This window comes from Hordeum vulgare, chromosome 1H, assembly GCF_904849725.1.
Source record: "Hordeum vulgare subsp. vulgare chromosome 1H, MorexV3_pseudomolecules_assembly, whole genome shotgun sequence".
Classification (NCBI taxonomy): Eukaryota; Viridiplantae; Streptophyta; class Magnoliopsida; order Poales; family Poaceae; genus Hordeum; species Hordeum vulgare.
The window spans coordinates 449959833-449971039 of NC_058518.1; the positions used below are offsets into that span (position 1 = coordinate 449959833).

An 11207-nucleotide genomic window follows, 5' to 3' on the forward strand; every position below is an offset into this window, starting at 1 on the left:
GATCTTCCGGATAGATAGAGTGCATGTGCCTAACTTCAACCTCCGGTGACTCCATCAGGGGTCGGATAAGGCGATAGCAGAGAGGCCGTGGAAAAACGGCGGCATTTCGTCCATGCAAAAGTAAGTAGCCACGTACGGGCATCTAATGGCTACTGTGGACGATAGCTAGCAAGGTAGGGAGCGCGTCTCCGGTGTAAGGATCAGAGGAATGCGTGCATGAGAGGGGAGGAGCCCACTGATCCACAGCGAGCGGCAGATGGATGAGCAACCTCTGAAAGCTTCCGCTTCTCTAACTCGAGACGTCAATGTGTCGTGGTTGCAGACGAAGACGTGGTTCAGCCGGCACGGCGTGCATCAGTCAGTCGCGGTGGGTGCGTGTGTGCCGCTAAGCTCGACACGTACGTTGCGTCGGAAAAGCATCGGCTATACGCGCCACCATGCATCAGCCGTTGTTTAGCTCTAACTCGGACTCCAGAATCTGATGCCTCACGCGTTTAATTAGATCGGTGCAGAGCTGCAAGCCGTAGGAATTTGGGTTCCTTGTTGTCAGTTGTCACGATTGATGTGTTCAGTTCAGTCTCTTCCCGACGTGACCATCCGCTAGCTAGCTAGCCAGAGGCGAATCTGACCAACCGACCGAAACCAGCTTTATCAACGGCGGTGGACGCGGAGCCCCGTAGGCCTAAGCGTGTGGATAGCTTCGCATTTTGCTTTGCATGGAGCTATGCATGCATGGAAGGCGTGGGTTAATTAATCGATCCCGAGGATGAAGATGCGCGATCTAAGACCACTTATAATGGAAAGTAACATATAATAGTAACATATGTATGTTACTAGTCTAAGTTACTACCTTCATAATGGATAGTAACGTAGAAATACTTCCTTCATCACAGTTTATAAGGCATGCACGTGTATATAGGTCGTTAATTTGACTTATATAAAATATATTGTTTTAACATAAAAATTATATCATTAGAAAATAGAACATCTAAAATTTGTAATGATATATCTTTTCTAATATATGCCTCTTATTAAATTGGTTAAATTGATGACCTAGATACACGTGCCGGACTTATAAACTGAAACGGAGGAAGTAATAACATTGAGTCTTTCATTTATGAGCCTATAGGCTCATCTTGCCTCGGTATCCGTTATGTTACATCTACTACCTCCTCCGTCAGAGTATATTGGACGTATCTCACATGACTCTCGGACCTAGATGTTTTTCGGTAGGAAAAAACCGAGCCGATGAGTTGTTGAAGCGCCTAATTAATCACAAAACTGACGCATTAGTAAACCCCGTCCACTAAACGAGCGACTTCCTCGCATGCATTGATGAAGACGGTTTCCAAAACACCCTAATTAATAGGCTAATTAATGTCATGTGCCTTATTTTCTTCTAATTCTGAAAAATTATTGTTTTGGAGATACGCATAATATACTGTGATGGAGGAAGTATGGGTAACATGCTAAGTTACTCAATTTTTCTCTTTTCTCATTAATTAGTTATCACATCATATTTCTTGCTTAGATGACATCTATGTTATTATTTATGTTACTCCCATTATGGATACTCTCTCCATCACGGTTTAGAAGGCACAGTTAAACTTGCGTGCATTTTTAAAATAGACAAGGTTTAAGGCGCGAAAGCAATTACTTTTATTAATTAGTACTAGTACTAGTCATGCATGCGCCCTCTTAATTTGCTGCTCACACATTAGTACTAGTATTTTTTCAGTTGATTAGACGCATTAGCATTTACACCTGCTACATCTTAGAATCAATCGATGACTATCTTGATCCCAAAGATTTTAATGCGTGTCTTATAAACCGTGACGGAGGGAGTAGTACTATTTAAGTATGCATCTATCCACAAACTACTACTCAGAGGGTGCTTGGATCCAAGGGACTAAAATTAATCTGACTAAAACTAGTCTCTTTAAGAGGCTAATGTTCCAAACACCCCTGACTAAAGAGAGGATAAAACTAGTCTTGAGGCTAAAATCTTTTAGTCAGGGGTACCCCTACTAAAATGTGCATTAGTCCTCTCTCTCCTCATTTAACTCCTCAGGCGAGTTCTGGATTGGAGGGTTTGGAGGATAATAAATGATCATTAACTTGATTTTAGTCTCTTTAATATTTGAATCCAAACATGAGTGAGGCTGGCAAATTTTAGTCTCACTATTTTTAGAGGGTGCTTGAATACGTTTTAGTCCCCTGACTAAATAAATGCTCAGGTGCACCATGCTTGGCTAATTATTCTTTGTTACCAACGTTGTCGACCCTTGGGTAGAGGCGATAATTGATGTCTTTTGCTGCTACTTATTATCCATATTGCAAGTATTAGTCGGCTCTATTTACTAAGTACATTTTCTTATATGTTGTCATATCGAGCCAATTTTTTCTATTTCTGAACTTTGCTTTTGATGAATATATGTATATTATATGAGTTTTCCCTCGATTACTAACTAATAATATAAGGTTATGTTTGTGCAAGTATAATATGTTTCATGTGGCTATATATTTACAAAAATTTCTTTTTTTTAGAAAAGGAGGATGACCTCCGGCCTCTGCATCTGGAAGATGCATGCAGCCATTTTATTAATTATTCGCAAAGATCTTACAAAGAAATACATCAATATATCTGAAGCCGCCCTCTTGACAATATTTGTCGCTACTCCTATCCAATGATGAAGGGGTGCAGAAAGTGTGAGCCACATACCCAGACCTCTCACCTAGCCTAACATTTAAAGCCGGAGGCCCCGACCGAGCCACATACCGGGTCAGGGGCAGAAACCGGTCCAACGCACCCTCATAGGTCGTCGCCGCCGCTTACCATCAATCCATCTTCAGAAGAGTTACTAACGCATCGACCTTGCAAGGCCTGCCGTCGATGCCCCCACGGCGCCAGACAACGCCTCCTCCCTACGCGCGCTCATCATCACGCATCTATCGCCGAGACTTTGCTGCGCCTCGCCGCCGAGACTCCACGACGTCGATGTGTCACAAGGAACGCCGCTCCACCGTAGATGCCGACCAATGATCCCTCGAGCCCGTGTGTACCTCCATGAATGACGCCCCCAAAAGGAAAACGACACCAGAGCGTCGCCGTCATCCGATCTACTGATCTATGGTTTCCCCCGGATGTAGCAAAGAGTGGCCCTGAACTTCTCCTCGACGATGCCTTCAGGAAGGGAACGACGTAGACTACGTAGTAGCCGAAAGCAAGCTTTTACCCAGATCTGTTCGAAGAACCCATCTCTCCTGCACGGACCACCACATCCTACGACGTCCCCGGGAGCGGGATCCCAAGATCCGCTGCCACTGGCAACGCCACAAGAACCCACCACCTGACCGTCATCCCTCACGAAGGGGATGGCGCCACCACCTTGTTCAGATCCAGCATCATCCGAGGAGGAGAACCGATCCGGGGTTCACAACCCTAGATCTGCTGGCAGCCCCCGCTGCGCCGCTAGGATCCCATCGGACCATCGGATCTGGGGTTGTGAACGGAGCTTGACTTTCGGTAATATCTACAAGCCCGCAATGCTGGAGTTGAGCCTGTTTCATGGTAGATAGTGATTTTCATTTACCAATTTTTTTATTATTTATTGTATAAATAGACGGGCGCAGCCACACACGTCATCAATGGTCTAGTATATACAATGGCAATGCAAACGTGGGAATCTACTGGTCGTCATGTGATGTGAAGCGGCCGCCCATAGACAGCGCCGGTTTTGTATGTTCCCATCTAGGTCGTCCGTGCGCCACGTAATCCTGTGAGGCCATATATACGCATCTAATGGTCGACAGGGTTCCATGGAAATTCCGCGCTTCTTTCCGGGAGGAATAACGCGCAACGTCTATCCCGCACGTAGCCTTCATCCAGTTAAGAACGTGGATCACTCAGCCATCGAGCACTACATCCATGTACCGATGTACGGCTGCGAGCAAGTTCTTCCGGATAAACTTGGATTTGACCACAGCCATGAATCGGGTGGATCTCCATTCTCCAAGAAAAGGATCAGAAACGCAACGCATGGGAGGAGCCGCTGGCCGCTCCACAGAAAGCTCATGGCACCCTCCTCCGGCTTTCATGCGTCGCATTCTCCCATCCCGTTGCTCTCCGCCGGCTAGCGACGTACACTCAGAAAGGAAATGCGCATCCTCTGCGTACGTACGTAACGTCCACGGTCCAGAAGCGATTCAGGAGCGCGCAAAGTCAAAGCGCAAAACCCGTGTTCCGCTCATCGCACACCTTTAAGCAGGGATCAGATGCACGCGCCTGTCGCCTCTGTGTGAAGTTGCTGTATGGCACATAGGTTCCGTTGGCGGCACCACCACTGATAAGGGGTCCGTCAGACACAGATCACGGGACAGCATCTATCTAGGCATCTCACGTCACGATGGAATCCGTGCACCATCCGACCATCCATCCGTCCGTCGAGCAGCAGCAGCACAGGGGTTGTTTTCGGAGCAGAGGTAGTTGGCGTGTCACGAGCAACCCTTTCCCTCTCTCCCACTGCAACCGTGCACCGACGACGCGTCACGACTCACGAGCGAGCAGGACCCCACGCACATGTCGGGTTACGCCCAGAAGCAACAGATCGGACGAGATCTAGCAGAAACAGGACACGGTCAAGCCAGCAATGATGCCCGCCCCCGTGCGTCGTCTGCCTCCGCTCAGCTGAATTCATTCTTAAACTTAAGCTTGAGCATCGGTGCGTTAACTGATTGGAGCAACCCGTGGGCGCGCTGAACCGACTGATTGGACGCAACGATCGAGAGAGCCCCCCTGGTCGGCTCGGCTCCCATTATCTAGTCTCAAACCGTGGTGGCATCTGGAACATGATGTACGTACGTACGTAGTACATGACAGTTGAGTTGACAGACACACAGTACTAGGAAGAGAGGAGAAGAGGCACGGCGAACAAAACATCAACTTTTCTTGGTTTATAATGCATGGTGTGAACTGTGAAGTACTAGTAGTAGTAGCAACAGCTATGGCTACGGACAGAGCGGCACCAACACAACAGGCGAGACCAGCTGGTGGCGGTGAGCTGAGGAGCTCGCTTCACCCTCTTCCGGGGCCCTTGGGAGGGTCATGGCGGTTGTTGGCGCCGGACCCCGGGTAGTCGTTCACCTCCACGTCCATCCTCGCCGCCGCCCGGCCCTGCAGCCTCCCCGCCACATCCTGCAAGCAGAGCAACAGGTATTAGCCGTCAGCCCGCGTCAGGATTTACGGAACCCAATCAACGGCAAGCAGGCAGGCAGGAACAACGAACCTGCAGGGAAGAAAGCTTCGGAGACGGCGAGCGCTGCTGGTTCCTCAGGCGCACGCTCCCTGCGAGACCACACCAACGATCAGCGACAGCAACCGCGCCGGGACAGAAAAGCAAGGCGGAAAGATTCAGGATCCGAGTAGCCGAACGAGCAGAATGGGTGAAAACTTACTGGTCGTTGGCACCGCGGACGCCGGCTGCAGGGGGAGGGCCAGGAGGAGGACGACGACGAGGAGGCAGAGGGAGGCGAGGAGGAGAGGCTTCGGCCTCGTGGAGCGGCGGGACTCCATTGCTATTGCTAGAAGAGAAAACAACTGTCACTGCTCACGGGTGGTGGTGGTGGTGGTGGTGGAGGTGAGGCGTTGCCTGCTAGCGCTTGGGGTTTTATAGTTGGACCAGGGGCTGGCTGGCTTCCTCTTCTTGTCCCACTACAAAAGGTCAACTTCGCGTTGCTTGCCATGTTTAGAAGGCGGAGGATGCTCTGCGAGGCCCTCCCCTGTGCATATCCTTGTGGCACTGTTATTATTTCAATTTAATGGCTGCCTTTGTGGTAACTGGAGCCACGGGAATGTTGATATTGTTGTGAAGTTCATGTATGGAATTATAATGTCCCAAAAATAGATCAAATGTAATGCACGTAATTAATCCGGGAATGTCGATATTGTTGTGAAGTTCATGTATGAAATTATAATGTTTCAAAAATAGACCAAACGTAATGCACGTAATTAATCCATGGGTTGATTGGCACTTTAATACTTGACATATACCCTTACCGTTTTCAGTCAACATGGTAATGTACATTTCTCTTTTGATAGGGGACGACATGATGTACGTAATTAATTGAATTGATTAGAATACAAATTTTCATCTGTAGCTTAAAATTTCCATGCCCCGTGGTTGCCTGGTCACATGCTTGTTTAGGGGGCATCTTCAATGCTGACCCCAAACGGTCCACAAACATGGATACGAAAGCCGACCATCCATCCATATACGCAAATGCACGTAGACATTTTGAAAGATATTTAACAAAAATGAATAAATTTGATGCATATTTAAACAAACATGATTTTCGTTCATACTTGGATTTCTTTATCCAAACCAAAGTGAATTTAGTACATTTCGCCATATATCAAGTAAATTGCACTCTAAACATAGTATAAGTGACCATCGACACCTATTTCCCATGTCTGACTGATTGTGAGCCTTGAAAAAATGAAGCTCCCCCTCTCTAGCCTGCAAACGGCTAATCGGTTGATGATAATGAAACTGTAAAACTTAACTTCAATGGTAGGGAAGGAATGATGACCTTCCTGAGACCCAAGCACCTCACATGCTCTACTCTTCATTGCCACTCGCAGCTCTTGTAGAGGCACCAACTTCGTCGTCTTGACGACACGGCGTCGCTTAGACGTAGCTGACATCTACGATGTTGTCCTCATTCTTGTCATACACTTCAGGCCAGTTCTTTTGAACAAATTATGAAGAATCTTAGTCTGGAAAATCTTTGGCCAGAAGAACTTGATCGCCCCTTCAAAATCTGTAAAGGATTCTGCAGAATCGTAGTGCAATCCAAAAATCTTCAAAATAGTTGGATTTTCTCGGAATCCCAGATACTACCTAGTCATCAAAAGAAAACGTTTGGAGTTAACAGAATACTCATGTTGTAGCTCGTTATTACCTCAAGAATGCCACCCCGCAGTCTCATTCGAATAGAGGAAAACCAACGCCTTTGCCTTGCGATGCCCCGCCTGGTCGCTCGCCTCGTCGGCCTCGCCTGGCGTCGTCGGCTTGGACCTCCCCTCCGCCGGCCCCACCTCACCTTCGCCGGCCCTAGTTCCTCCTCCGCGATCCTGCGTGTCCGCCGCTGGCCCCACCTCACCACCGGCCCAAGTTCCTCCTCTGCGACCCGCCTGTCCGCCGCCGGCCCGAAACTCGCCGCCGTCGGTCTGAACCTCTCCTCCGACGGCTCGTCCTATCCGTCGAAGTCATCCTCTCTCTCCCAAGTCTTTGTTCTTTTTTTAAGCTATGAATTGGATAGATGCAAAAACTTTGATGCATATATAGATGAATCGATGTGTCAATTGGATAGATAGATTGCTTGCTTGTTTAATTTGTTAGATGGATGAATGATGCTAGAATTTCTTTCTTGATATTTTGTCAATGCTAATATGATGGAAGTTGATGGTACCAAACCAGGAAGTGATGAGCATATTCGACTTAGCGTTAGAAACAAAAAAAGGTGTTAACAAATTATCAAACAATTTTTATCTAATGATTATACGGACATTTCAGCACACAACATTTATCAGAATCTCAAACTATAAACTCTGAAACGAAGTTGACGATAGATTTTGGGAGGAACAGATTCTAAGAAAAATTTCCAAAATCTTGATTCTATGGTATCCTACCTGAAAAGAACTGGCCCTTCATCCGTCGCCATATCAACCTCTTTGAGGATGGTTTCTAACTCGATCTGATAGACTGTCAACAGCCGCGACTTATGGAGCGACAGGATTGGAGCAACGGACGGAGCGGTACGTAGGATTGCAGTCAAATCCCAGTTGTGGCCGAAGAATTTGTTTCTCAGCGAAGGACTAGCACCAAGCTGTTTGTCATCCAAGGAGTATAATGGCACCGGAGCCAACGCTGGACTCATTTCTTATTTTAATGGACAGTCACTCCAAAAGTTGCCCCACCTGACAGCGCGTCGTGTGCATGCAAAACAGCGGCATGCTCTTCGTCCTGACGCAGAAAATCCGGTGGCGCTTCGGACCACCACGAGTCACGAGTAGTCGTCAACAGTGGGTCTCGACTGTTCATGGCCGGAAGCGAGCACTGTTGGGTGGCCACGCACCGAGGGCAACAGTAGTGGCCTCTTGCGACTTGCGACCATGACATGGTAAACAGGCTATGCCCGCCGGCCTACCGTGCTACAGTATAGCCAGCCCGGACTGCACTGAAACGGCTTTCCTGTGTTTTCTTTTTCATGGCTCCAGTGCAAAAAAAGAAAAAGTTTATTTTAAACACTGAATTCGTAGAGGTCAGACGAAATGACCCACAACTTAAAATTTCGGTCGATTTTACCCAAAACTACATAATACCAGTCTAAATCAAACTTTCGAGTTATTTACCAAACAGAGATTGTCGACGTGGCACAGGATGATCGGGTTTGGACCGGCCCAGTACACGGAAGCGCCTGATGCGTGTTGTTGCTTTAGTTTTTATTCTTTTATTTTTTTCCTTTCATTTTTTTTCTTTTTCTTTTCTAGTTCTTTTTCCTTTCATTTTCATTTTTTATTTTTTGTTCTTTTTCCTTCAATTTAAATTTATCTTTTTAGTTTTTTGGTTCTTTTTTCCTTTCATTTAACATTATAAATTTTTTCTGCTTCTTTTTTCCTTTCATTTAAATTTATCTTTTTTGGTTTTCTTTTCTGGTTATTTTTTCCTTTTCTTTTTCTTTTTTTTCCTTTTCTTTTTTTGTTCTTTTTTCCTTCTGTTTTTCCCCTTTATTTTCTTGTTCTTTTTTCCTTCTGTTTTTGTTTTTGTTTCTTGTTTTTGGTTCTTTTTTCCTTTCATTTAAATTTATCTCTTTATTTTTCTTTTCTGGTTTTTTATTTTCGATTTAATTTTTCTTTTGTGTTTCTATTTATATTTATATGCCTTTTTATGATTTCTTTTTTTGTTTGTTTTTACTGTTTCTTTTTACCTATATTATACAAAGTTTATTGTGTGTCATTGAAATGTACGTTGTATATTAAAAAGTGTGTCATTGAACGAACCATCATCCGACAACAGCTTATCGACACTTGGCCTCGTTTCGTGTGGTCGTTACGGATGCACGCGTGCATGGAGTGTACTACACGCGCAAGCTAGGGTACAAAGGACAAAACTGCCGATAACGATGACCTGTTGTTCTAACGGAGATCGACCGACGGACATGACGATCAGGGGCGGAGCCAAAGGGGGCAAAATAAAAAAATAATCGTTCATGATATAAAAGTTACGATATAGTACATCCTGTTATATTGTATAATTTTTTTGAAACACAAACGAATATAATTATATTATGCTAAATTTACTTCTAGGACCACCACACATCATCTGAAGAAGAGAAAACCCCACAAAGGTGACATTTGCAGCTATTTATTTCCTAATAAAAGAAACATGTACTCCCTCCGTACCTAAATATAAGTCCTTTAAGATATTTCACTAAATGTCTACATACGAAGCAAAATAAGTCAATCTATACTCTAAAATATGTCTATATAAATCCGTATGTGGTCCATTAGTGAAACTCCTAGAAAGACTTATATTTAGGAACGGAGGCAGTACTGCATAGTAAATTAATAACGGATAAATCTGATAAGTAAATTAATCTCTTTACTTTATACGCAAGTTTCTAGTAATTAAGATTAGAGTGTTGTAATTAAGCAAAAGAATACTAACCAGCAGTAGCTGTTGATTAGTAACTTGTGTATAGCGATGCGAAAATGGCGTTTGGTGGCCGAGCTGTCTGAAGGCCGGTGTCACACTCACACGCATCTGTTTCTGTCCGGATCAGCGCTAGCCACGTATTCCTTCTCTGTATTTCAGCATGGAGCCCTTTACACGAGACCGTATTCCTCTTTAACAAACAGTGGCATCCCATGTAGACGAGTCTGTCCCGCATCGCAGGCACATGTTTCCAGAGGCATCCCATGGACTTGAACCTGTCAACAGTCGTAACATCGAGACCCCGCGAAACAGAACATCATGAATATATAGCTACTTGTTCTATTCTCCTAGATTAATCCAAACACACGCACACATACCATTAAAGTAAAACAGTTTTCAATATGCATAGTACAAGCATCTACGTGTCACAATTCCACCGCATTATTCTCGTCCACACAGACAATACAAACCAAAAGGTACGATCGACTGGAATTTTAACTTGAGGATTAATTCCGTCTGACCTCCACGAATTCAGGGTTTAAAATGGACCTTTTTCCGGTGTAAACACCAGGTTTCACGACGACCTGCCTTGCCTCCACACCCCCACTCCCCACTCAGCTTGTACACAACGACCTCCCTCGTGGGCCTCTATCGCTTCGGCCAGGCCACCGAACAGTGGCTCTGTCTCGTCCGCAGCGAGACACGAGCTCGTCTCGCCTCGACATGTTTCATGACGTTTGTTCGCTTTCTTTTCTTAATTGGGGGTTCGTATTTTAGAAAAATAGTCTCAATACATTTCTTCAAAAGCAAAATTAATTTTGAACACTAAAGACAATGAATTTAAAATTGTGGTTATAGTATCTTAAAAAAACTCTTGATAGCATTCATAAAAATGTTTTGACATATCAACAATGTTCACAACTTTCAGAAAAAATGTACATGGCATTCGAAAAATGGTTATACATTGTAAATAAATGTTTGCATAATTCTAAAAACTGATTTCTGTCATTCAAAAAATGTGTGTGACATTTCCAAAAACAAATGTTCACATGTTTCAAAAAATATGTGTGACCTTTTTACAAATCTTTCAACACAATATAAACAAATTTTCGCCTAGTACCTAAAATGTTCAGTACCATTCATAAAAATCCATGTGACATGTACCAAAAAAATCATGTGTTTCAAGAAAAATCTTTGGACATTTAAATAATATTAGAAAATGTAAAACCATGTCTATGTAGTATAAAAATATATTTCATGGGATTCAATAAAAGTTCAATGAGGATTTGAATAATATTTAACATGTATTTGAAATAATATTCGATAAAAGTATTTGGAATAGAATGTACATCGTATATTTGCAAAAATGTTTAACGTTTATCCAAAAAATGTCCCCCGTGTACACTAAAAATGTACAATGTGTATTTGAAAATATTAGACATGTACTGAAAAAAACCCTGAAGAAACTAGTGAAGAGACATAAGAAAACTG

General features: G+C 44.2%; 1 protein-coding gene across 1 annotated transcript; it reads right to left on the reverse strand.

The window, feature by feature from the left end:
- Positions 1-4933: 4933 nt before the first annotated feature.
- LOC123413701 lies at positions 4934-5651 on the reverse strand. Its single transcript, XM_045106613.1, has 3 exons — positions 5455-5651; positions 5286-5344; positions 4934-5194 (listed from the first exon to the last, which is right to left on the reverse strand). Exons 1-3 carry the CDS (start codon positions 5570-5572, stop codon positions 5075-5077), a joined length of 297 nt encoding a protein of 98 aa, XP_044962548.1. The 5' UTR covers positions 5573-5651; the 3' UTR covers positions 4934-5074.
- Positions 5652-11207: the final 5556 nt, after the last annotated feature.

Excerpts from the sequence above, each read along its gene's own strand:
- LOC123413701 (XM_045106613.1), bottom strand. The coding sequence starts at position 5,572 with ATGGAGTCCCGCCGCTCCACGAGGCCGAAGCCTCTCCTCCTCGCCTCC. Across the intron at positions 5,345-5,454 it reads GTCCGCGGTGCCAACGACCA|GGAGCGTGCGCCTGAGGAAC; the intron begins GTAAGTTTTCAC and ends GTGGTCTCGCAG. Across the intron at positions 5,195-5,285 it reads CGAAGCTTTCTTCCCTGCAG|GATGTGGCGGGGAGGCTGCA; the intron begins GTTCGTTGTTCC and ends CTCTGCTTGCAG.